This window comes from Buteo buteo, chromosome 13 (genome assembly GCF_964188355.1).
Source record: "Buteo buteo chromosome 13, bButBut1.hap1.1, whole genome shotgun sequence".
NCBI classification, from domain to species: domain Eukaryota; kingdom Metazoa; phylum Chordata; class Aves; order Accipitriformes; family Accipitridae; genus Buteo; species Buteo buteo.
In genome coordinates, this window is record NC_134183.1 from 27200540 (window position 1) to 27227278 (window position 26739).

The following is a 26739-nucleotide window of genomic DNA, read 5'->3' on the forward strand; positions in this document are numbered from 1 at the left end:
AGGTATGGGAGGAGATGGTGTGATAATTTTACCTAATGCACTGGAGGGTTGGGAGCATTCATGTGTGCATATTATTACAGTCTGTAAGGTTGGTTTGATCACAGCTTCAAGACTGAACCATTTGAATTTTTTAAAAGCTATAAAAAATATTGTCTTGCATCCTTTTAGGATGAAGTTCTAAGTGAAGTGTCCCATACGTTCCCTTTCATTTAATTTTAGAGTTACCGGAAACTGTTCAGCAGAGTGCCACAAGCAACACAGCTGGTCTCTGTGTTCTGCCACAAATAAAGCAACAGCTAAAGAATGAAGATTGTTACCATGGCAAATTAAACAGGAAAGCAGCAGAGAGCCTCTTAGTCAACGATGGGGATTTTCTGGTGCGAGAGAGCACAACATCACCTGGTCAGTATGTCCTCAGTGGACTTCAGGGAGGGCAAGCAAAGCATCTGCTCTTGGTGGATCCTGAGGGCAAGGTATGAACATTTCCTATACTGAAATTTCAGGGCTGCTCAGATATTTCAGTCAAAATGCATGGGTGCACTCCAGGAAGTAGAACTGATCTGGTTCCATCCAGGTTAATTTAAATTTAGCCAGTGACTCCAGTAGGTTTGAAAGTTCAATTCAAGAACTTGTAAGCACCAAAGTACCATGGAAACAGAAGTGAGGTACTTAAATATTGTTGTTAGTCCAGGTGCTGATAATTAGTGTATACACTTAATACATCCTTTGAGTCATTATTATGTTGCTAGAAAAATAACTCTAACATTAAATAATGAATTTGATTAGTAACACACTTCTGGATACAGCAAAGGTAGAGCTGGTTTGTTGTCACTTCAATTCTACTTGCTTCTGCCTAGGGCTAGGAGAGCAGTCCTGAGTGACTTCTCTCAGGGGAGAGAGTAAAGCAGAAAAGTAATTCTCAGTGGGATTTAGGGAAAAAAATCTCTTTTCTGTGGAGAAAAAAAAAAAAAGTTGTTTCATTCTCCTTAGCAGAATCAGCCCAGTTCTACACACAGTCTCTTTAACTGGTCCTCTGCTTTTCATGTCAGCTAAAGGCACGTCAAAGGATAGGTCTGAATTGCTGTCTACAGCCTAATGACCCTGCTCCAGAGAGTTCAGTGGCTTAAATGCCTTTTGACTTTAATGTGCTGGGCTCACATCCAACCAGTTATAAGCACAATCTAACCATCAATATATTCTTTTGCTTCTTTCATTAGGTGAGAACCAAAGACCATATATTTGATAGTGTGGGTCATCTTATTCAGTATCACATGGAAAATAATTTGCCAATCATCTCTTCTGGAAGTGAAGTGAGCTTGAAGCAGCCTGTAAGGAAAGAGAGTAATGTTGGACACATGCAATATCACAAATAATCCCTTGGATCTCACAAATCCCAAGACAATTTATATCTGAAAACTGTACTGAGAACTGTCTATTATGAGGGCAATTCAAAAAAGTATAGACTGCACTTTCTGCTGCTGTTCCAGAAGATACCCTTTTGTGTGTGTATGTATGAATATATGTATATGTGTATATCTATGTAGATCTATAGAGATCAACAAGCATAGTTATATAGATATATATAATCTTAATCTTAACAAAATTACACCTTCAGAGTGTGAGATTCATTTGTGAGGCAGTATTTTAGACATGCACAAATGTCACTTTCAAGGTCATACTGAATCAGTAACTATTTAAAAGCACAATTAAACCTTTACATGCAAAAGCTCACTTGAACGAACTGCTGGAACATTAGTATGTGCCTTTTAGCATAGAATTATTGGAAACTAATATTGTTTATACTGAATTAGTTTTGGGTGGTTAAACAAACATGTCTAAGCTTTTAACTATTTGCCAAAACAAATAGAATTTGAATATTACTAAAATGTCATCTGCTTTCGATAGACACTAACAATTTTGGTTTGCTTGTAACAGCACTTTACTAGCAAGTAATGTTTGAAATGAATAGCATTCACAATACAGAAAGGTTGTCCAGTTTCTTAGTAATTTTTTATCACTGTCTGACTACTCAAAGATTTGAGATTATGCAACATTTACAAAGTTGAAATTAATATATGTAATATAATTTTGGAATAGAACTTGTTAAAGGACAAGCATGCTAGATCCTAATATTTTTGTCTTGCATATGATTTTACTATTATTACCAATTATTACTGGAGACATCTCTTTTTAAAGGTAGGCTAAATATATTTTCATTGATTACATAGTTGTTTACAAACTAGAGAAGCTGAACAAAACTAACGATACATTTTGAGAGAAGACTATTTAAAAGACTTTGAACTTTGCATGTGCCCTTATTCAGTGTTCTTTCCAAAACAAGATATGGTTTTCCCTTTCTTCACGTAGAGTCCACATGTTCCTTAACATGGAAAAAAGTCTTTTAAAGGAAACCTATGAATTGTTTTGCCACAATAAATACTCTATGAACAATCCTGTATTCAGAGTGAACAGTGATTTCTTGGGTTTCCTGATGGAGAATAATAAGATTTAATAAGTAACTGAAGAAGGCAGAGGGGATTTGGGGAATGAACTGGTAGTCCGGGTGATGGCCTGAGAAAGTTGTCCCTTTAAGATAAGCAATGTCTTCTGGCATGAGCAGGGACATTCTCTCTGTCTCCCAGCCCACCGGCTCTGTTCCATTAGGCAGACAATTGTTGTGGAGTTCAGCAATTGCTGGAAGACTCGACTATAAAAAAAATACATTCTGTTCTTTTGCCTGTGTTCATGTTAAATGGGACACTGTAGTAAGAGCTCTTTCCTCTAGAAAACAAGAGGCGTCATATACACATAAAATTATTGAAGACATAAGCTTCCTTGGAGGGGAAAATATGATGTAAAGAGCCACACTTAGAGCTGACTAAAAACCATCTTTAATCTTATCCTCAGCTAATAGGCATAAAATAGATTTCATTCCTCTATAATATCGTGATTAAAATACTCAATTACCTATACTGAAGCAGTGAGAAGCTTTAAAACATTAGCAGTTGGTTTCCTTGCTAATAGTATGGCATTATTGGTACCTCAAGCCTTCAGACTAGAAGCTCAAGCTTAGGCCTGTTTGATCCTATGCAAGGTTTTCCCCTGTGAAGAAGGCCCCCAGCAAGAGTTCATGCTCAAGCATTGTGCCACTGCAAGGATAGCTGGCAAGAAACTGTAACTGGAATATTAAATCCTTTAATATAGTATCCTTTCTATTCTCATGTCTTACCAAACATCATAATGTGCTTGACATGACTTTATTGAGCAAACAATGAAGCAAAAATAGCTACTTCTGTGGCATGTCAAGGGGAAAGACCTGCATAGGGCAGTTTTGATTTTTGTATCAAAGCTGAATTTTATGACAAGTCATAGAAGGAAAATGCGCAGAACTCCATCTCTTTTTAGTACAAATCGAAGTTACTTGGGACTAGAATAATAGCATTTGGAACTGTGATAGTATGAGATCAAAGTTGTATGACTTTGCCAGTCAAGATGCTGACTTAGGGACTTTTTTCACTTCACCAGTTTTCACTTTACTAATGCATAAAAACATCCAGAGCCAGTGTGTGATGACTGGATCACAGTATGACGCAAAGTCTCCCTCTTGGAATATCACTAACTTAAACAGAAGAAAAAACCAGAATCTTTATTTTGTTGCTCCTGCATCTTTTGTATGTCTCTGAAGCAAAACTGTGAAGGAAAAAAAGGAAGCAAAGGGAGATAATTGGGTGATAGTGCAATAAAAAAGTATCTCAAAATCTCTTGATGTGAGAGAAAACAAAGAATCCAACTAATTACAGATACAATTCAAACACAACATATCCATACATTACAGACAACAGACATTTTCTTAGAATAAATTACATTCATTCTTCTGGAGCCAGAACTAGGAACTCAGTTTTTGGTTTCTAACATTTATGTGCCTTCACTTAGTTATTAATGCTGCTTTTAGCCTCTGTGGACCAGCCACCTCATGTAAAGTAAACTATCAGCTCCTGTGCAGAAGTCTTAGAAGAAGTAACTATGCTAAAAAAGAAAAAAAAATTACTTGGATTTTGGAAAGTTTTCCAAAATACTGTTCTTGAGAAAGTTAGTATGAGTTTCAGGCACATTTAGACTTTTTTTTTTTTTTAATTGTTTCAGGCTTGTTAAAATGCCTGGTTAATCTCTATTCTAATGGTTACTAGAAATCCCTGGGAAAAATAGCTGATTTTGCCTATAATGTCATATTTACAAGGCATAGCATGTTCGTTCTTTTTCAAAGCTCCTATAAATTTCACTGAAACATATTAACACACGCATCTGTTTGCTTCCATCCATAAAAATGTTGTAACAAATGACCCAAACGCCTCCCTCCTACCACAGCTTCCATTTTCTGGGGCTAGGGCAGGCAGGCACCATTATTAGTGCTGAGGGCAAGTGTCACCAGATGGAGCTGTTACATATCTTCCTCATCGCTGAACAAACACTCATTGTTCGAAAAACCTTTAAACCTCCCCCCCCCCCCGAATGCTTGCTACAGGCAATTCTATGTAAGAAGTTTGTTCGCTCAGAGAAACTTTAAATTTTTTAAACAGATTAAAGCAAGGTCTCGAAGCAGAGCGGCTCCCTTAGCACGGGGTGCCCTGAGGAAGGCTGCCTGTGTGCGGCCTGGCTGCTCCTGACCTCCCGTGAGGCTTCACCGGGCCAAGGCCGAGTCTCCCCGAAGGGTTTCCTGCCGTGCAAGAGGACAGGCTGCAGGCAGGTCCCTCAGGGGCCGCTCCTCTGTGAGGCGAGGGGCGGTAATTCGTGACCGTCCCCCCCGCCCAGCCACGCTGCTGCTCCGAACTGGGAGATGCTCGCGCCATCCAGTCAGCTTTCGTCATGACGCTGTCGTGAGGACCGGCCCCCGGTCACATGATGTCATCCCGTCGGGCTGTGACCTCACGAGGGCATCTCTCCGACCACGCCATCGCGCGCTGCCAGGCAACGGCCACGTCTCGCTGGGAGATGGCGCCTCCGCCGGACACCTCCCCTCGCCCGCCCTGCGCGCGCACCTGCAACGTCACGCGGAGACCCCGCCCTGCAGCGAAGCGGCCGCAGCCATTGGTCGACCTCTTAGCCAGTCAGCTAGCCAGGCAAGTTCCCGCGGCCATGCGCGCCTGCTTTCAAACAGTCGGCGGAGGCGGGTTTGCAGTGCAGCCGACCGCGACGGGGGCGGGGCGAGCGCGTCCCGCCCTCCCGCCTTCCTGCGCGGCGAGGCGATGCTACGGCTGCCGGTTGGCGCCCGCGGCTGTCAGTCAGAGCGGCGGGCGCAGGGTTCGGTTGTCATGCGGAAGAGCGGTGGACGCGCCTTTGTCGTGCCGGGGGGAGGCGGGCAGCCGCGGCGCCCGGCGGCTCAGGTGAGTCTCGGTTGCTCGGGACCGCGCTCTGCCTCCTCCTCTGCCGCCTCCTCCTCCTCCTCCTCCTGCCCGGCAGAGGCCGGGGCGAAGCCGGCCAAGGAGGCCCCGGCGGGAGGTGCTTCCCCGGCCGTGCCGTGGATAACGGCAGTAATCGCCCCCGCCAGCTCCCAGCCCCGCGCCGCGGCCCTGAGGGGGCTGAGGCGGCGGCTGGCGGGCTCGCCCCCCGCGCCCTGTGGCGGCGCGCGCTCCTCCGCCCGCCCCCCGGCCTCCCCCCGGCTCTCTGTGACTGACGGCGGCTCCTGCGGGCCGTGAGGCAGCGAAACGGGGCCGTGTCCCTTCGTCCGGTGCCTCAGCTCCTGGGGCTGGGAAGGGCTTTAAGGAAAGAGGAGAGGGCGGGCGTCGCGGGGGGCAGGTGGTCGTTTACAGCCGATGCGGGTCTGGGGGGAAGACGGCTGAGCTGCTGTAGCATAGCTCTCTGAGAGGTGCTGCAGACGGTCGCACCGTGGAAGCTGGTATTTTAGGGGTTGCACAGACAGGTACTCGCGGTGTTAGGACTCCTGCTGACTGTATTGGGGACTTGCCTTGAATATCAGTGACATTAAACATAATGAAGTGATACATTATGCCTTTTAACTTGGTAGTAATGCTCTTGTAAAGCTTACTCTATACTGAGTGAAGACTTCAGCATGTGCTACACCTGTATGCCCAAAGCATGTGCCATTCTGTAACATATTAATCAACCATTTCTAGTTCATAACTGCCTGTCAGGAGTGTCTCTTCATCAGGAAGTAACTTGTCTTGCAACCAAATGTGGGCCAGCACTTACACACTGCAGCTTGCTGTGAACTTGCTGCTCAGTGTAGACAAGTCCTTGGGAGTCTGAGTCTCTGTTTAAGCAGTTAACTATCATGTCAGTTCCAAGTTTTTCCTATTTCCATGATACTTTTCCTATTTTTCCTATCGGATCTATTATCCAAATACGCAAGCAGCAGCTTACTTTCAGTATTTAGTACAAAATATAGTTATTATCTAGAAATAAATGAAGCAAGATTTAAAAGTGGATGTAACTGTCAATATATATCGCACTGTATAACATACGGTGTTAGAACTTGAAGAAAATAATGTCTGGTTGTAAGTGAACTTCAATGATTTAATAATGTCAGCCTATGAAAAGCCCAAATAATCTGTTTTAAGTGCTAAATTTTTAGAAACAAGTAGTATTGGATATACTGAGCTCAAGTGATGATATAGGTAATGTGCAATGTTTGTTTCAAAAGTGATATTTTTGTGTGTGTTTGGCTACTTAATTCAGGAAGTGAAGGTGGTACTTTTTGGTTCACCCCACGCTTTTACTCATGTGTGATGTTTTCCTGTCTTGCAATAGGTTTTGCTGGATACTCAAAAACATTGCTAGAAAACAATGTCCCTTGACTTTGACAGTGGAGCTCTACAAACTCAACATGAAGATGAAGACTATGACCAAGAGGATTATGCAAGAGAACAAGAGGTGAATTTAATCTGAAGGCTTGTGTATCTAGCTTCTTCCCATTTCTCTCTTTTAAGTGTTTTTTGTTTTGTTTTGTTTTTTTTTAATTGTTTTGTGCTGTCTTTGTTAAGAGCAAAATGAAGTGCAAACTGTGCTTTGCAAGAGTGATATAAAAAGTAAAGAGATAATGAGATGCTGCATCTTAAGAGCCTTGCAGTGTCATATGTAGTGGCTGGAAGACTGTTACTCCATGCCTATGCAGTAGATCAAATGCAAGACCCTGGTGTCACCTACATTTTGTATTTCTTGACAGCTTTTTCACTTATTACAAATACTTAGAAAGCAACAGGTCTCTTTCACTTGGAAGTTTGGTTAATTTAGAAAAGAATGAGCCATTTTAAAAATTCTGATTATAAATTACATACTTTAATCTCTAGAAAAATATATTCAAAAATTTTGGGATTTCTTTGGAGTTGAAATACTTTGGATGTTTCTGTTCTTTTTGTTTCATAAAGAGAATTGGTGAAATATGTGTTTAACATGAATGTGCATAATGGTTCCTTACAGGGTGGTAAATCATGTTCATGTCAGGTAATGTCTGCAATATATACTTCAGGGATCACTGTCTAGAGTGTAGGTAATGCAGAGACAAATGTTCAGAAAAATGTGTAGTAGAACAATAGCTGTACAACTTGGAAAAATGCTATTGCAAACTCTGTACAGAATCGGATGTCTGTTCCAAAACTTTCTACCCAGACAGAGAATGTTGTGCTTGTGCAGTAGAACAAGTAGTGAAATAATTGTAGGGTTATTACAGTGGGTGAGCGAGATAGTGCATAAATAGGGTTATATCATGTTCCCCTCAACACTCTGAACTTCTCTGTAAGGAGAGGCTGGGAGATCTGGGACTGTTTAGTATGGAGAAGAGAAGGTTCAGGAGGAATCTCATCAATGTGTATAAACACCTGGAGGGAGGATATAAAGACAATGGAGCCAGGCTCTTTTTAGTGGTGCCCAGTGACAGGACAAGAGACAATGGGCACAAAGCAGCCTCTCTGGAGTAAGTTAGCAATAGTCCTTATAGGTCATGCATGTTTGAATTGGGGCAAGGTGGGGTTCACAAAACTGTACATATAGATATTTCAGGAGGATGTGACACTTAGCCTGCTAAAAGGAGGCTAAAACACAGGCTCTGCTATGTTCCCTGGTCAAGACATAATCTGAGACTTTCTGCATTAGTTTAAGTTTTCTGCTACAGGAAATTGGGTGGGTTTTTTTGTTGAAAATTGGAGAGATCTACTGGTAGGAGAGTACGTTGACACTAACTTAAGAATTGAGTAACCCATACCCACATCTGGAGTTCTGTGCTAGCTAACCTGGTAGGCTGAGTTCAGTTTAAATATGAACTCCAATGATGATGTTTTGTGAACTGTGTATGCACTGCTTTCTGTTGACTTTAAGTTTCCAAAGCAGTGCAAGACCAGTGAAACATATGGTGCTTGAGTATGTCCTTGGTTGCAAGCAGGGCAAAGGAAAGGAGATCTTCAGTGAATGATGCTGCCTTGCCTTTCCTGCTTCCTGGAGTTGAGACATAATAAATCTAGAGAATGCTCTAACGATAGGGAAACTTCTTCATGCCACTAGTGAATTTCTAGGAACAATCTTTTGGTGCTCTGTTGTCCTGTAGACTTTTAGAAAAGTTGTCCTTAACTTCTCGCCTATCCTTTGGTCTTAGAGAGCATCTAAAATAGCATCTGAGAAAACATGATATCTTTAAGATGAACTTTTTGTAGATGGTAGTTTTTGTGTTTGTTTTTCTTTTGTGTTTGGTTTTTTAACAAAGAAAAGCTAATAAGGTATTTAGCATGGGGCAGCTAATGTTTCTGCTCTTATTAACACATGCTTTGAGTGTTTGGAGAAAAACAGGGTTAGGGTTCAGAAGCTGTATGTAATAACTCTGAATATATTGTGTAGTTCTCAAGTCACCTAATAAGAAAAAGAGCGCATAGCTCAGATCTGCAAGAAGTCCAATATGTGGCCCCATATCAAAGCCTCTCTGAAAATTGGAGAAAGAGGTACATTCTATATGGGAATCATTATGAGAAGTAAGTTCAGGTGTGTTTTGGTTGTGTGGGCGTGTTTTTTGTGTGTTTTCTTGTTTTGGTTTTTTTTGTTTGGCGGGGGGTGGGGTGGTTGGTTTTTTTTTGTGGCACAACTAGCTATTTCCTGAATTAGAAGTGGTGGTATTTTTCTCTGTTCATGTCCAGTGTCTTGGTGACTTCATCTGAACACATGAGCAGACACTAATCATTGCAGTGATGACTTCTTGCATCTAGTAACACTGACTGGCAAGTTCTTACCTGGATTTCAGTCCAGACTCCTCAGAAAGAGCATGTTTTGAATGTCCAGTACCTCTCTTGCCTGGAATTTAGGGAGGATGAACCTTGGCATGATTAGTTTGCAGATCATTCTTCAAAAGTAATCTGTCCTGGGACATGTCTATCTGGTGGCATTTCCCTTACATCTTTTTGGCACAGCTCTTTTCTTAACAAGAGCTTGCCAGAAAAATAATTTGATTGGTACTCTAGCCTATTAATCATTCTGTAGTATAAGTCCCTTTGAATTCCTGTGTTGTGAACTTTTCCTTGGAGGAAGAAAAACAGGATTTTGTGCAAGTGGCCTATTTCACCTGTCTGTCTCTTTGGACTGAACTTGTATACATTCTTTTGAAAAGCATGTAATGAATGTTGTTTCTTCTGTTTCAGTTGCAACAACTATTGACAGACCTTCCCCATGATATGCTGGAGGACAGTGGAGACCAGCTCTCCAGCTATTCAGACTGTAGCATTCATGAGACTGAGGAGCAGTAAGGCATTTTGCACCATTTTTTTATTAGTTATGTTGTGCTTGTGAGAATAGAGCAAATTCTCAGCTGCTAACATGTGTAAAAGCAATCCAGGTAAAAAGGGGAGCTACAGTGCAGTTTGCAGTATGGTTTGTGTTCCATGAGAAACAAACTAGATGCCACTGAATTTAATGAAGAGATGCTTTGTTTTGTTTTTTTCCTGAAGTTATAAGTACATAGTTAAGCCGCTTGTCTTTCTCTAGATCACATGAGTCTGGGAAGCATGATGGAAGGTGGAACGATCATCCATTGATAAGTGATCCTCAAAATGTAAGCTTGTATGGGCAGTGATGTAATTAGTAGGAACTGCTTGTTCATAATAACATGCTAAATATTATTTAAATTAATTAGAGAAATACTCCTCATTTAGGTGACATGTTTTGCTATTCGTTTGAGGTATTTCTAACTTGCGGGCTAGTAACACCAGGAAAAGGGAGGTGGGAGGAAATCTGAGTTTTGAGAGAGCAATTCTAAACCTCTTATCCATTCATAGGGTTATGAACAAGGACAAAATCTGTACCCTGAACAATTCTTGTGTGACCAGCAGAATGATCCTGTTGAAAAACATGGAAAGAATTGGAATGGCCTACATAATGATGAAGAGAAGCAACATTTATATGACGTTAAAGATGATTACTGTGGCCAGAATGGTCAAGAGGATCCTGATGATGTGTATCTTGGTAGAGATGGGTTTAATGCTCCAAGTTGCTACCAACAGAACAATGTGTATCATCTTCCTGAAAACTTCAGGCCATATACAAATGGCCATAAACCAGAATTTAACAATCTGCAAAGTAAAATAATAAATTTTCCAGATGCTCCAAAGGAACATCTTAAGGTACTACAGAGGCTGATGCATTTTTCTGTCTCTTTTTGAAAATTTTCACAGGTCTTTAACTATTAGTAGTAATATTTCTAAATGCTTTCAGTCTCTTTTTATCAGTTTAAACAGTGATGGGAGGCTTCTGTAGTCTAAAACAATGAAGTGTTAAATAATTGGATTTTCATATGTGCAAGTTATGATTTGGTTTTGGGTTTTTTGTTGGTTTTTTTTTTTTTTTTTTGCTTTTGTTGGCTAGGTAGAATTCCATGAGGCGGAATGAATGTCATTCACTTAAATGTGTGCTTACTCTATTGAAGTTGACACTTCACCGCTCTCCTAAAGTGGAAGCTTTCATGAAAATTTCTATCACACTCAAATGGTGTGTTGGATTGGAGCCTGAAAATGAAGAGCTTCTAGAGCTCTTCTTAATGTCAGCCTAGAAAATGAAAAATATTTTCATCGAGCAAGACTACAGTTGTAGTTTTAATTTATTTCCTCTTGTGTATATATTGTCACAACAGCAATTTGTTGCATCTGATGTTGTCAGTGGCCAGTCGCCAGAATCTTACAAAGTAACTTATAAACCATACCAAAATGGCATTCATCAAAAAATTCCAGTAATCCAAGAAGGAACAAGAAAAAATGAAGTGTTTGAAGATTTGCAACATGAATTCTTGGGCAATGATGACAGTAAGTGTTTGCTCTTTAGACTTGAAATAAACTTATGTGATAAGTCCACTGGAAATCAGCAACAGAAAACCTGTTGATTTCAGTAGAGTTTTAGTAAGAGAACAACTAAAAGTATGTTGATGTATATGATGTTTTATTTTGCTCTAAGCTTACGTAGGAATAGCCCTAATTTTGTTTTTGCTTTGTTTTTTTTGTTGGTTGTGGGTTTTTTCCCCACTTTATCTAGAAATTGGCTCTTTTTGATCAGGGTATTTGAGTTTCAGGCTATTAAAAATGTAATTTTTGACTAGTGAGGCTGCAAATGAAATGATTTCTGATGGCTCGATCTCAAGTCTAGCTGGCACTTTGTCTTGTTTATAATATAGGAAAATAATGACTCGCTATACTTTAGGAAACATGCTTCGCTTGATGCCACACTGGGCTTTTCTGTTAGGTACACTTCAAATGACAGAACTACTTTGCTTGTTAGACATCTTGAACATTTGTAGTTGCCACAAGACTGTGTGTGAATTCATAGCACGTAAACCTTTATCTGGGCTTGCTGTTAGGTTTGAATTGCGTTTGTAGTTCCTACAATCCTTTAGCCATTGCTCCCAGAGCAACTCATGTGATGTGAATCAAACAGAGATTAAAAAATGATGCAATTTTGTGAACCAACAGTGAATTTGGCACTGTGCGAAAGAAGTATCTTGGGGCAGGAATTACTTACAAGGATGACTTTCTTGGTTAGTTGACTGTGCTGACTTGTCTGTGTGCTGTTTGAAATTTGGCAGATTCTTCAGAAAGTATGCAGATTCTTCAACTTCAAGTTCTAAATAAAGCAAGAGAAAGACAACTGGAAGAACTTAATGAAAAGCTAGAAAAGAGTGCACAGCAGATTAGGTACTTGAATCATCAGCTTTCAATGGTCAAAGGTAAAATGTTTTGTACCGATTTTTAGATTTTATTCATAGAATCATAGAATGGTTTGGGTTGGAAGGGACCTTAAAGATCATCCAGTTCCAACCCCCCTGCCATGGGCAGGGACGCCTTCCACTAGACCACGTTGCTTAAAGCCCCATCCAACCTGGTCTTGAACACTTCCAGCACTTCCAGGGATGGGGCATCCACAACCTCTCTGGGAAACCTGTTCCAGTGCCTCATGACCCTCACAGTGGAGAGCTTCTTCCTTACACCTAATCTAAATCTACCCTCTTTCAGTTTAAAGCCATTGCCTTTTGTCCTATCACTGCCTGCCCTTGTAAAAAGTCCCTCTCTGGCTTTGCTGTAGGCCCCCTTTAGGTACTGGAAGGCTGCTATAAGGTCTCCCTGGAGCCTTCTCTTCTCCAGGCTGAACAGCCCCTGTCTTCATATCAGAGGTGCTCCAGCCCTCTGTTCATCTTCATGGCCCTCCCCTAGACTCGCTCCAACAGGTCCGAGTCCTTATGTTGGGGGCCCCAGAGCTGAATGCAGTACTCCAGGTGGGGTCTCAAGAGAGCTGAGTAGAGGGGCAGAATCACTTCCCTTGACCTGCTGGTCACAATTCTTTTGATGCAGCCCAGGATACGGTTGGCTTTCTGGGCTGCAAATGCCCATTGCTGAGTCATGTTGAACTTCTTGTCAACCAATATGCCCAAGTCTCCTCACGGCTGCTCTCAATCCACTCACTGCCCAGCCTGTATTTGTGCTTGGGATTGCCCTGATCCATGTGCAGGACCTTGCACTTGGCCTTGTTGAACTTCATGAGGTTTGCATGGGCCCACGACTCAAACTTGTCAGGGTCCCTCTGGATGGCATCCCTTCCCTCCAGCACGTCGACCGCACCATACAGCTTGGTGTCATCAGCAAACTTGCTGAGGGCGCGCTCAATCCTATTGTCCCTGCTGCCGACAAAGATGTTAAATGGCAGTACCAAACCCTGAGGAATGCTATTTGTCACTGCATTCCACTTGGACATCAAGCTGCTGACCACAACTCTTTGAGTGTGACCATCCAGCCAGTTCCTTATCCACCAAGTGGTCCGTTGGTTAAATCCATGTCTCTCCAATTTAGAGACAAGGATGTCATGCGGGATAGTGTCATATCTAGCAACTTTTTAATCTGAGACTTTGACTTAGGTAGTATCTCTCCAGGTATTGATCATATTTATAAACTTGATTTGGGATTATGTGGACCTAACCCTCTCCCCCAACACTGTTCTAAAGAAAATTCTCTGGATTGGTGCCTGACTGCATGACTGTCTTAACTTTTACTGCATTCTGAAGACCACCATTGTATTCCAGAGTACCCATGTACCAGGCATTAAAATTGTACAGAAAAGTGAGAAGTTTGCCAAAGTAGTGTGTAAAAAAGTACAAAGAAGAAAAAAACCCAAGCCTCAATAGGAGAAGTGTACATCTATGAAAAAATTGGGGCAGGTGGAGGGTGTTGTGCTGTCTGGTTTAACAAGCCATTTCCTGGACTGTATGTAGAGAGAAGCTCTTCCAAAATGATCAAAGCTGTAGGGTAGACTGGTGGTTGTCTTGGTCTTCTTCTTTTTCTTATAGGAAGAGACAAAAAAGTTGTGAGCTTAGAGAATTAAGAATATAATTTTTAGAATGTAGAAGGAGCAAAGAAGAGCAAAAACTTCAGCTGTCAAGCATTTAGCTGTGTTTTGGCTATTCCTCTGTGGGAATTATTTTGTTTCTTCCTTTAAATGGTGTAAGGGATGACGCTAGTTCCTAGCGCTGACAGAATGGGGCTTGTTTCCACTAGGGTTCTGAAGGTACAATATATCAGAGTGCTTCCAGCTGCCAGAGCAAGGAAGTAGTTACTGGATGGAGAATGACAATGTTTTTGTTCTGTCTTCTGCTTGTTGCCCACAGTACGAGACAAAGGTCTCATAGCAAGTGGTTCTGTAGAGCAGGGATACTGAACAGTCATGTTCCATGAAGTTGTTGGGTGGCTGGCCGTGTTTGTCTCACAATTATTATGTCTCTTTCTTAAGATGAAAAGGATGGTTTGGCTGTTAGTCTTCATGAATCTCAAAAACTCTATCAGAATGGAAAGGAACGGGAAGTGCATCTTGAAGGTCAAATAAAGGCCCTTGAAACTCAAATTCAGACTCTTACTACCAATGAGGAGCAGGTACTATAAATATTTTTAAACTGTTGTAGAAGATCTCTACAGTTACATTTGTGGTGCATTTGCATTAAACCTAAGTGCTAGTTTCTTGAAACACTGTTCATGATCATTGCAGAAGCTGAATATGTGATAAATGAATAGGATGCATTGGTGGAAAATAATTTGTATTAAAATGCAGGCATTACCTGAGGACTCTTAGCAACTCTTGCAGAAAAAAACTGAACTGACATACAGAATATTGGAGCAAAAGTAAAATATATGTAACTGGGAGCTACTCTAATACTGTTCCTACAGATATTGAAGCAATCAAAAGTGGCAGAGGTAGCCATGGAAAGCATGCAGAAGCAGCTGTTAGAACTTCAGCGATCAGATGCCCTTCAACGAGCCAGAGAACAACATGAGGCCATTATTTCGGCACTCAAGCAGAAGTATGAAAAGCAAGTATTATCATTAGAGCAGAAACTTGATACTACAAAATCTGCACTCCGAGAGCAGGTGAGAAATTATTTCAGGATGCTGAGTACTGTACTGTAGAGGCTGTACAACTCCCCATGTTTCCTAAACTGCACTTCTTGACCTATAATTCTCATAATTCCTTTTGGAAGCTGCTAAGCAAATGGAAAGGAAATTCTACAAAAGTCTCAATATTATGTTGCTTATGTGGTATGTTTTTATAAACATCTCCAGGCAGTTGTGAGCTCAAATTGTGAGTTTGTACATAGCAGATGCAGAGGATGCAAGAATTAATTGTCTTAGTTTCTCTCCTGAGGTTTCATTCTGTGCATAATCTCTTTTGAAAGAGTACCAGGAAATAAATCTGGGAAAGAAAAGAAGTAAGAAATTATGTGATATTTTTGCTGCAAGGAAAACTGTTTATTAAATAGTCCATCGTCAAGGTTCAGTCTCAAAATGATCAAGGATGACTAACCACTGAATAGTCACTATATTTTAGAAGTACAGATTTAAAAGGAGAAAGGGGAGGGGAATGCTGGCTTGAAGATGGAGTTTGGTATAGGTTGTGTCACATGGTTATAGAGCTTATTAGAATTGTTCTGCCTGACATGTTGTAAGCGTCCATTACACTATTAGAAATATTCAAGCAATGTAGTCTAGGCAGGCCTTAATAAATTGTCCTCTTATTTCACATAAAGGAAATAGAATTAAATTTCTTTAATTCTAGGTCTGTAATTCTTGTCTCAACATAAATATGTATAAAAATAAATGGGTTGTATGTTTGAAAAGGTAAGTAGCACTTGCTTGTAAACAAGCACGTACTGCTAAATTTCTGTCTATTAGTACCACAACAAAGCTTACATAGCTTTGTCTCTACTGCAAAAAAAAGTTTTTTATGGTAGTACGTTTGGGGTATTTAGAGAGACGTCTCCTGTTTCTGAGAGAAAATAGAAAAGTCAAAAGGTGTGAAGACAAGGTACTGTGCCTTCTGGGTCTGTGTAGGTAACTCTAATGCCATATGAAGGTCTACTTTGTGTGTCATGTGCAAAAGCTACAGTTCCTTTTTTACAAACTGTTGGAACTTGCTAGCTTGGCTTAAGCTCAATTGAAATAAACTAATTGAGTTAAGCTCAGGCTTAATATAAATAATGTGAAGACTTGATTTTTCTGCAGTAGACTAACTGAACATGCTGACATGCTGAAAGCTAACTGCTATAGGAAGTAGAAACCGGTTCACATTTGTGTATGTTTATGTACGAGTATACTTACTGTCTCCTAGTGAAAACTTAACTTTGATGGTGTAAGAGATGACTTGTCAGCCAAAGATAGCATTTGATCTGTGATTGATTTAGCTGGCCTCTACCCCTGTAGGTATCAGATTGATGCTTTTTCTCCTGTGTCTTGTATGTATTGACTACTTCTATATCCAAAACTGTCCTAGATGGCTAGATGTTTGTAACATGAGTAAAAATAATCTCTCTTCCTAGAAAGAGCTTTGCAAAAATCTAGGAGACTATGTTAAGCAACTTGAAAAAATGCTGGAAGAAACCAAATGCGAAAAAACTGAAATAATAAATCGACTGACAAGAAGCCTAGAAGAAAGTCAAAAGCAATGTGCAAATTTACTGCAAACAGGTCAGCCTTTTACTCATACCTTATCTTTCCTTGCAGAAACGGCTCCAGTTTTTTGAAGTATGAAACTGCACATCTATGTTCCTATTGAAATGGAATCAATGTCAAGCTAAATGCCTACTAGACCATTTCCTATGCAGGGCATTAGTCAGACTTAAATGAAGTTTAGTTAAGTCTAGACTGAAGTGTAAAAAAAAATTACAATAAAAAATAACACCCCCCCCCCCCGCCCCCCAACAAACAAACAAACCCCTCCAAAACCCCAAGCAACAGCAGTTAAACTATTTTTATATGCATTTCATGCTGCATATGTGTAAACTTAGTTTTGGACTAAATAATAGCCTTTGGGAGCAAGCTACTTCTTTTTGTGTTAGGCATTGGACTTGAATTGTCATTCTAAATTCAAATCTCAATGAGAAAAGAGTAGTTTTTGTGGCTGGAGGCTGGTTCTTGGAAACTTCTATCAGTAAGAACAGCATGTGAAGTGTTCTGCTCTTTGTGTATGTGGCTTGTGCCTACCTGTACACATTGAAGTCTTTTAATAGTAATGTATGTAGTAGCTATTAGTGAGCTCAAGGAAATAGGAACAGAGTAATGCTTATTACCAGAATGTCCTGGTTTAACCCCAGCTGGCAATTAAGCCCCAAGCAGCTGCTCATTCACTCCCTGCCCCCAGTGGATGGGGGAGAGAATTGGGGGTGGGGAGGAGAAAGTAAAACTCATGGGTTGAGATAAAGACAGCTTAATAGGACAGAAAAGGAAGGGAAAAGACTACTACTACAAAACAAGTGATGCACAATACAATTGCTCAACACCCGCTGACCAGTGCTCAGCCAATTCCCGAGTCACGTTGCCCCCTGGCCAACTCCCCCCAGTTTATGTACTGGGCATGACGTAAAATGGTATGGAATACCCCTTTGGCTCATCTGGGTCAGCTGTCCCAACTATGCCCCAGTTTCTTGTGCACTCCCAGTCTCTGGCAGAGCAGTGTGAAAAGCTGAAAAGTCCTTGGCTTAGTATAAACACTGCTTAGCAACGACTAAAACATCAGTGTGTTATCAACATTATTCTCATCCTAAATCCAAAACACAGCATTGTACCAGCTACTAAGAAGAAAATTAACTTTATTCCAGCTGAAACCAGGACACAGATTTTTCAGATTGCATAGTCTTTCTTGCATATTTATGACTTGTTCTTTCTCTCCCTTCTCTTTCCTGCAATAGGCTCGATGCAGGAGACAAATCAGTTACGGTTTCAATTGCAACAAGCTCAATCTGCGCACATGATAAGCAATAACATGAACAAGGCTTTGCAGGTTAATTAGTTTTATTAAATATTTTACTGTTTTGATTTTAGGGGGGCGGGCATTATAGCTAAGAGATTGGTAGTTGAAACTCTTTATTTGTTGGGAAAACAAGCACATCTCCTTTTAGTAAAGGACTACCCACTATTTCATCTCCCAGTCGGATTTTTTATTTTTTTTTATTAAAATACAGCAGGGCATATGTATCAGCACAAATCTGATATCATACGTCCATCTACCCTGTTTATGGAAAAAGAAGAATGTAAATTCTATGTGCTGGGAATCTCATAACTTAATTAGGCTATAGGGATAGTTGGAGATATGTTCTGAAATTTACCTTTTGCTGGCAAAAGGGAATGCTAGAGAGTCCTCTGTAAAATATGAGTGGAAATCCTTCCAATTCAGTTTATGTATTTGACTTAAATCTATTATCTTGGAAATTATGAATCCTAATAAGTACTAGAGTAATGAGCTGTTTTTTCCAGCTATGTGCTTTTCTGTTGTCATCCCTTTTACTATACAAGGGCAGCAGGAAAGAAGTAAGGGCAAAAGAAATAATACTTAAATTCATATATGAACTGTAATAATGTTGTGGTTTAACCCCAGCCAGCAACTAAGCACCACACAGCTGCTCTATCACTCTCCCTCCTCAACTGGACAGGAGAGAGAAAATGTAACAAAAGGCTGTGGGTCGAGATAAGGACAGGGAGGGATCACTCAACCAATTACTGTCACAGGCAAAACAGACTCGATTTGGGGAAGATTAACTTAATTTACTGCCAATCAAACCAGAGTAGAGTAATGAGAAATAAAACTAAATCTTAAAACGTATTCCCCGCACCCCTCCCTTCTTCCTGGGCACAGCTTCACTCTCAAATTCTCTGCCTAATCCCCCCCAGTGGTGCAGGGGGACAGGGAATGGGGGTTATGGTCAGTTCATCACATGTTGTCTCTGCTGCTCCTTCCTCTTCAGGGGCAGGACTCTTCACACTCTTCCCCTGCTCCAGCGTGGGGACCCTCCCACAGGAGACAGTCCTCCACAAACTTCTCCAGTGTGAGTCCTTCCCACGGGCTGCAGTTCTTCATGAACCGCTCCAGCATGGGTCCCTTCCACAGGCTGCAGTCCTTCAGGAGCACAATGTTCCAGAGTGGGTCCCCCGTGGGGTCACAGGTCCTGCCAGCAAACCTGCTCCAGTGTGGGCTCCTCTCTCCATGGGTCCACAGGTCCTGCCGGGAGCCTGCTCCAGCATGGGCTTCCCATGGGGTCACAGCCTCCTTTGGGCATCCACCTGCTCCGGTGTGGGGTCCTCCATGGGCTGCAGGTGGATATCTGCTCCACTGTGGACTTCCCTGTTCTGCAGGGGGACAGCCTGCCTCACCATGGTCTTCCCCACGGGCTGCAGGGGAATCTCTGCGCTGGTGCCTGGAGCACCTCGTCCCCATCCTTATTCACTGACCTTGGTGTCTGCAGAGTTGTTTCTCTCACATGTTCTCACTCTTCTCTTCAGCTGCAGTTTCTGTGCTCCAGCAACTTTTTCTTCCCTTCTTAAATGTATTATCACAGAGGCGCTACCATTGTCGCTGATGGGCTCGACCTTGGCCAGTGGTGGGTCTGTCTTGGAGCCAGCTGGCATTAGCTCTGTCGGACATAGAGGAAGCTTCTAGCACCTTCTCAGAGAAGCCACCCCTGTAGCCCCTGTAGTTCTAGCACATGCTTTGCTAGAGATATCAAAAATGATAGTATAAATAAGTAAAAGTAATGCTAGATGATTCAAGTAAATACAGCTAAATACAACTATATTTAGAAAGAATACCTCTGTGTATTTGTGTTCTTTGGAAGAGTTATCATGAGCCTAATGTGTTTGCTTGGAGTTTCTCTGCTCAGTGTAATTTTTTTTTGTGTCTCTTCCTTTAAGGAAGAATTAATGGAACTGAAGGAAGAAATAGCTTTGTATGAATCTGCTGCCAAGCTTGGAGTATTTTTGAATGATGCGGGTGGAGAGCTGCATACGAACCTGGGTGATTCCTATGTAGATTTGGGAATTAAAAAAATCGCTGGGAAGAAACCAAGGTTCTGCAGGTATTAAGTGATTCTTGTTGAAAGAAAAATCTAAAATCCTTAAGAAGTGATACAACTGATGTGTAAAAGATGATCCTACTGGATCAATATACAGTTTTTTGGTAGATGTTTGAAATACTGCTGGTATTGCCAGGTAATCTGGGAAATGGGAAACTGGACTAATACCATAAATTTGATGCCTAATTGCTGCTTAATAAATCTTCAGTTTTTGTAGAGACGATGTTGCTATTCCTTGGATTGTATGGTTTATATGCATGGATACCTTTTTGCTCAAAGATTCCACATAGTTGCTTAATGCTAAAGGTGTCTTAACCAATTGAATTATCTCAAAATACTTCACATAATACGAGAATGAATCTTTTGGGGGAACAGCTGAATGAACAAGTTTTCTATACATTAATTGCAGCTTGACAAAAAAGCATATGGCTTCTATATTCTTGTTCTCTCTTTTTACTATTACCTCTTAGACATCTGTATTTCTGGTAGCATTAGTTGCTCTTCTCTTTGCTACCACTACCTTTCAGATAAATGTCTTTTGCCTTTTAAATACTGAAGCGGTTATGTCTTCCCTAATAGTGCAATACAGAACAGAGACATGGATGAAGAGCTCTCTAAAGATGAAATTATTGTAGAATTAAAAGCTGAGCTGGAACGTTTATTGAGCAGTAATAAAATGAAGAGAAACCAGATTACCCAATTACAAAATGATCTTAAAGATTGCCAGAAGACATTAGAGGAATACAAGCAGTTGTTGAAAGCAGAAGAAGCATCAAAAGAGTCAGAGGTTTGTTCTTTTACACTTGTTAAAAAGTAAAGATGCACTGGACTGTAGTGAACCAAACCAACATTTAAACTTCTTATGAAAATGGACCAAAGAATTTACTCAGAGCTGAGTATTCATAGCAACTAAGTAAATTTGTCTTTGCGCTTAAGGAAAGTATTGTCATTTGGATGATACCTTGTTTTGTATCTTTGGTGAAAAAGAAACAAGCTAAATAGCACAACCTGGGCAGCATATGCCTTATTAGGTAAGTTCTGTTATGATGTCTTACTTGCTTGATAGCACTTAAAGGCCAATCTGTTTTTTTCAGAACTAAATTTTATTGGAGGAAGTAGGTTTTCTTTAGCCAAAAAGACCTTGTAATTTCTCTGAGAAAGCTGATAGTATCATTAGGTTATACAAATGGAACATTAAGGAGATTGCCTTCTGAGGGCCTTCACTATGTAATTTGATCAACAAGGACTCTCTTCGATACCGCATCTCTCTTCAGCCCATTATTAACTTCTCTCTATAAATTGATCAAGACTTGTAACATCTGCTCTTGTAATCTATACATTGTGACCTGGATGTGGGATAGGAATATAATATGCTTGAGAAGAGTGCACTCTGTTGGATGATAGTAGTCATTCAGCTTGCAAACATGGTGTCAAGTGTGTGCTTCTTTAAACCTTCATGATGCTATGAGTTTCAGGAGTTCATCTAGAATGCAATAAATTCCTTTTTATTTTTAATTATTTTTTCTGAGTAAAATTTTTATTTGACAGTTTGTAACTTTTTTTTAAAGCAGCAGCTTCTAAATCATGTATATCCTGAAAGATATCATCTTAATTTTGTTTACTTTTAGCCTGTCACAAGTCCGAATGATAAGTTGGCAGCCAGTCCTTTGGTTTCAGATAATCTTAAGGAAGAAGTTCTGAGACTCAGAAAGGCTAATGAAACTTTGCTGCAAGAAGTTGAGGTGAGACAGGGATGCTGCTTATCCCTACAAAAAACCCACCACAACCCCCACCCTGTGCTAAAACCTGCAATTAGAAAAGGTTCTTTACAACTCACCTATTACTTGACTCTTGTTCATCCAGAACCGTACTTCAACTATTGAAGAACTGAAAGAAAGTGAGGAAAAATTGAAAAGCTTAAATCAAGATCTCTGTTGTCAGATGAGAAAGATGGTTCAGGATTTTGATCAGGATAAACAAGAAGCCATTGACAGGTAAGTCTGTTAACTCTGTTTAGTTCCATTTGTGAACTCTTAGCCTGCATCTATAATCTTGTACCAGCTATGTGGTACAAGGGCAGGTCAGCATTAGAAAGCTGGTTTCTTTCTTAGGGAAAAGTTGATCCCTGTTTAAAAGGGGGGAAAAAAGGTAGTTTTTTCCTTTCTTGAAATTGTAGGTGTGAAAGAACTTATCAGCAACATCATGAAGATACAAAAGCACATTTTGAGAAAGACCTGATGGAGAGGTATGCTGCAGAAAAACAGCAGCTTATTCAAACTTATGAAGAGACAATCTCACAGTTAAAGTAAGACTTCACATTTCTTCCACTTTTACTGAAACCTTCACATTTCCTGTCTGGGTCTCAGTGCTAGTTACACTTTTTTAAAAACAGATTTGCTCTCTTGTGAGTGTAAAGACTAATTGACAATAAATAATCTGTCCTGTGAAGGGCTAACATAGATGAGCTGAACAGAGAGATGACTGCAGTGAAGGAATGTTACATTGGAGTCTGTGGGGAGAAGGACACCTTGGAAGCTACTTTAAGGCAAAAATTTGAGCAAGAGCAGCTGCTGAAGGAAGAGAAGGTACTAATGGAAATACCTGTAAACCATGTCATTTCAGGTTGTTTTTAAGATGTAATATCAGTAAGTATATTTAGCTTTGTAATTGTTTGGGGACGATATTGGGAAGAGATGCAGCTATATCGGAAAGTTAATACATGTGACCTATTGGTTGTTAAATTAACCTGCTGTTGTGTCCTGGGGTTTAAAATATTGTAGAAGTAACCCTTTCCAATAGCTATTCATTTTCACGTAGTCAGCTTTTCATAATTTTCACTCTTGAGGACTGTTCAGTCAGCAGTTGTGATGTTTTACATTCACAAGATGTTTTCCAAAACACTGTATGACAATACATGTTTTCTTCTCCCTATATAAAAAGTCATCTGAAAATACTGTGGCTTTTTAAGTAATAATAAATGCAGGCTGCTATATTGATTAAAAGTTTTGCTTTTCTGAAGATACCAGTGTGAAATGACTAAAGTAGGTCAACTGTCTTGCTAAGCAAGTATGGTAAAGAGGTGCAGCTCAAAGTATGCTGGGAATAAAGATGCTTGATAAGAAAACTTATTTTAGAGTAATAGCCTATGATAACCTCTGCTATTAAGCCTTAAAACACCTCCTTTTGAGAGCTGAATCTCTTGTCCAGGTGTCATCAGTAAGATCAGTGCACTGGCTCTAGAAACTTAATCATGTCTCTCATGTATTCTCATCACTTTGTACCAGAGCACCAGAGCAGTTTGCTATGCCTTGGAGAATTCTTTAATTTTAAATGTTTTAATTTTTTTTTTCCCTAGCTCAAGAAACAGCTACTAGAAGAAAAAGAAGACTCTCTTAATCTTTTGAGGACTGAGCTTGAAGAGAAACATAGCAGTTCTATGATAGCAGCAAAGAGGCAGTGGCTGGAAGAAAAAGAACAGCGGGTTGAAGAGGAAGTTGCATTAGCCAAAGTTCACTGGGAGAAGGAAGAAAAAGAGGTATGGAACTTAGGCCAGTGTTTTTTCAATTTTTTTTGTTGTTGTTTTGTTTATTTTCAGAAGGAGAACTTGTATGTAGACAGGCTTATGCACTGTTATTCTGCCATTTGCAGTGTCTTTTAAGGATCTGTCATTTAAGGAGCCTCTGAATAAGTCAGTAGGTATTACACATGCTTAAGATTTTAGAAAAAAAACAAAACAAACCAAAACCCTAGACTTTGTAAAGTAACATACAGAATGTCCTGAATGTCACAGCTGGTAATATGCTGGAGTTTTCCACCCTGATCCCTGAGCGAGTGGTTGTGCTTTCTGTTGTTTCATTCAGTTATCGTATAGAAGTCCTTTGTGTATCCTATCCCATAGAAGAAAGCTGCGATGAGTTGCCAAACTCTCTCCTGTCTGAGCATGGTTTTTCTCTTCTCCTGTTAGGGAAGATTATTGGTGTAAACAAAGTTTTGTTTGTTAAATACCAGTGAAATTCTAGTTATTTGGACACTGGGGAGATTTTCTTAAAGAATATTTTTTTCCTTAGAATAAAGAACAAGTCTTTGCAAAAATACAAAGAGAATGGCAAAGTAGGCTGGAAGAAACGAGAAGAACTGTAGTTGAATGTAATGACTGCAGCAGCCAAACTGACCGAGTAACAGTTGTGGATGAAGCTTCAACTAAAGAATTAGAAGGGATTGTTGGAGTCCAAAGGCTGCAGATCCAGAAGGCTCTGAAAGAAAATATGGCCTCTGAAGAGGCCTTAAAAGAATTTGAAATAGAACTGGAAAATAAATACCGTAAAAATCTTGCCAGCCAGGTAACAAATAATTGTTCTGTCCGCCTGGATCCTGTGAAACTGCCATGTGCAACTAAGTCACCTAAAAAAAAAGAAGTGTTCTCTTCCACTAACTTTCTCTTAAGCTCAGTAGTTGATATTTGCTATATTAGAAATAAATTAAAAAAAAAAAGAAGTTCTGAAGAAGCTGTAGCATGTAGCTTGTTTTTTTAGCTGTTAGTTTTTCACACAGTTGGACAAGTTTTGCAGGGGTTTTGAACAGAACTGAGCAACACTGACTTAGAGCTTATACCATTTTGTTAATGAAAAATAAATTTAATATTCATCATTTTGGTACGATTTTTGCATCAAGAAATGCATCAAATGCTGCTGGTCTGATTCTTTCAATTTCTGTAAACATGGGCAATCCAAACTGAAATCTGTTCTTTCGTTGCTACATGAAAGTAATAATAAAAATGTATTTGGTGGTGGTGACTGAAGCAGGTTTTTTTTAATCTGCTTGTAGGTGGATGCAGCTTTAACCCAAGCTCATGCCAGGTGGCTGCAAGAATTAACAGACCTCAAAGAGTACAAAGTAAATCTAAAGATAGAACAAGAAAAATGGGAAAAGGAACACAAAGAGACTGCAGCAAAGCAGGTAGCCCAAAATACTTGTTTATGTGTATTGATAAACAGTTCAGTCTTCCAGATCCCATATATTAGTGAGGAATGAATGTAGACATAGGCTGAGGATCATTAAGGAAAGATTTTTCTAGTGTACTCTGGTTCTGATCCTTTTTTTTTTTTTTCTTTTGCTTAATAGGATTATAATTTATTAAATAATTTGAAAATAATCTCCAATAGATTCATAATGACCCAGGGTTATATTTTATACATATATAAATGTATGCATGTATTTATAATGACTGTGTTTATATATTCACCAGTTAGCCCTAGTTCTGTCAGCTGCTGAAGAGAAATGGAAGAAAGAATATGAGAATACAGAGAAGTCTGGACCAAGAATGAAAGAACTTGAAGAAAAGGTAATTTCTCTCAAGAAGGAATTAGAGCTAAAGAAAGAAGAAATCCCTGCAGCTATCAAAGCAGAACTAGCAAAAGCCCGTGCTCAGTGGAACAAAGAAAAGCAAGAAGAAATCTTGCAGATACAAGAGCAAAATGAGAGAGACTACCGATCATTCTTAGATGATCATAGAAACAGAATTAAAGAGGTACTTGCAACAGCAAAGGAGGATCTTGCAAAGCAGAAAAATGACCTCTCCATTCAGAAACAGGCAGAAATAAAGATGTTACTAGACCAAAAGCAGCGAGAATGGGAGGCTCAGGAAACAAAGAGACTGAAAGATGAAATTAATCGGTATGAGGAGAAGACTTTGCTTGTGCTTGAGCACTTGTTGAGTGAAATCCATGAAGAACTAGTCAAGTGCACACATAGTAAGCATTCTTGGAAGGATAAGTGTTTTGATGCTCATGTTCAATTAAACCATCAGTGCAAAGACAAACTGAAGGCTTGCTTACAAAAGGCCTACAGAACCACAGTTCACATGATTCTGGAAAAGAAAGAGCGAGAATGGAAAGAGGTAATATTTCTGCAAATGATAACTGCCAACCAGAAAAGGGATTAGAGAAGTCAGACTCATACATGTTTTCTCCCAATATAAAATATTTATGTAGTCCTGAGAGTCCAAGAATCCAATATGTGAGTTCATTGATAACAACAGTCCTTTAAAACTGTAAGAGAGGGCTAAATCTACCATTCGCAACTGAAAAGGGAAAGGATGAGTGTAGATTTGACACCTTCAGTCTTTAAAGAAGAGAAAGCCAGGTTAGGAGCGTTGCTTTCTAATGCCCAGATTTGTAAATTAAGGAGATAAATCCTCCATCCTAAGTTTGGGAGCCTGTTGCAGGCTTTTGTGACCTCTTAGGTGGGTTCAGTGATTAAGGCCCATCTTAGATTTTTGCAAAGCTGCTGCGCCTTTTTTTTTTTTTTTTTTTTTTTTTTTAAGAAATTTAGCGGTTTGTAGCAGTGATCGGATAGTGATCGTGGATCATGTTACTCTTTCCCCCCCTGTCCCTCCCCCCCAGCTTCTGATACAAATAAAGATAAAAACAGTAAATCCTTTTTGCAAATTATCTGTAGTAGAACTGAATAACTGACAAGCTGATCTATCTCAGGAATAATAGTCTTGCTTAACTTTATTGTGGCTCTAGGAAATCCTTTTCAATGTGCCTGCCCAAATGAGGAAAGACATTCTACCCTCTTCTAGAAGAGTTTGGGGCTAAGTAGAATTCTGTCCAAGAGCTTCTGTTTCTGTTGTTTTGGCAAATTCCTCTTTTTGCAATGCTTATGCCTGTAGTAAGTTTTTGATTATGGGGAGCATCCCACTGGAAATGCCAATACCACCCAGCATTTAGCGGCTGGGGAATTGTCCAAGAATAGGACAGAAAGAAACTCTTGTTTTTCAAGAAAAGGCGGGACAGGGGGAAATGAGTATGAAGTGATTTCTCGTGACAGTATTACCGAGTCTTCTAGTGGTAATATGTTTCTGTTCAGAAAGTGGTCCTTTAAAG

The 26739-nt window shown here is 40.1% G+C and overlaps 2 protein-coding genes across 3 annotated transcripts in view; both read left to right on the plus strand.

The window, feature by feature from the left end:
- SHC4 (SHC adaptor protein 4) overlaps positions 1–2450 on the plus strand; it is a 34326-nt gene extending 31876 nt beyond the window's left edge. Inside the window, exons 11-12 of the mRNA XM_075043967.1 lie at positions 220–473; positions 1218–2450. Coding sequence (XP_074900068.1) covers positions 220–473; positions 1218–1373 — 410 coding nt within the window. The 3' untranslated portion in view covers positions 1374–2450. The remainder of the gene's footprint in view (positions 1–219; positions 474–1217) is intronic.
- Positions 2451–5292: 2842 nt separating this feature from the next.
- Positions 5293–26739, plus strand: part of CEP152 (centrosomal protein 152) — a 30821-nt gene continuing 9374 nt past the window's right edge. The window contains exons 1-21 of one of the 2 annotated variants that reach the window (XM_075045228.1): positions 5293–5381; positions 6766–6888; positions 9633–9733; positions 9976–10042; positions 10266–10610; positions 11117–11285; positions 12059–12199; positions 14251–14390; positions 14682–14882; positions 16328–16475; positions 17696–17787; positions 19692–19855; positions 20432–20639; positions 21481–21594; positions 21716–21846; positions 22029–22157; positions 22302–22437; positions 23208–23387; positions 23920–24192; positions 24677–24808; positions 25098–25748. In XM_075045228.1, the coding sequence (XP_074901329.1) occupies positions 6802–6888; positions 9633–9733; positions 9976–10042; positions 10266–10610; positions 11117–11285; positions 12059–12199; positions 14251–14390; positions 14682–14882; positions 16328–16475; positions 17696–17787; positions 19692–19855; positions 20432–20639; positions 21481–21594; positions 21716–21846; positions 22029–22157; positions 22302–22437; positions 23208–23387; positions 23920–24192; positions 24677–24808; positions 25098–25748 (3609 nt within the window). In that variant the 5' untranslated portion in view covers positions 5293–5381; positions 6766–6801. The remainder of the gene's footprint in view (positions 5382–6765; positions 6889–9632; positions 9734–9975; positions 10043–10265; positions 10611–11116; positions 11286–12058; positions 12200–14250; positions 14391–14681; positions 14883–16327; positions 16476–17695; positions 17788–19691; positions 19856–20431; positions 20640–21480; positions 21595–21715; positions 21847–22028; positions 22158–22301; positions 22438–23207; positions 23388–23919; positions 24193–24676; positions 24809–25097; positions 25749–26739) is intronic. The other variant, XM_075045229.1, reaches the window with a different exon arrangement.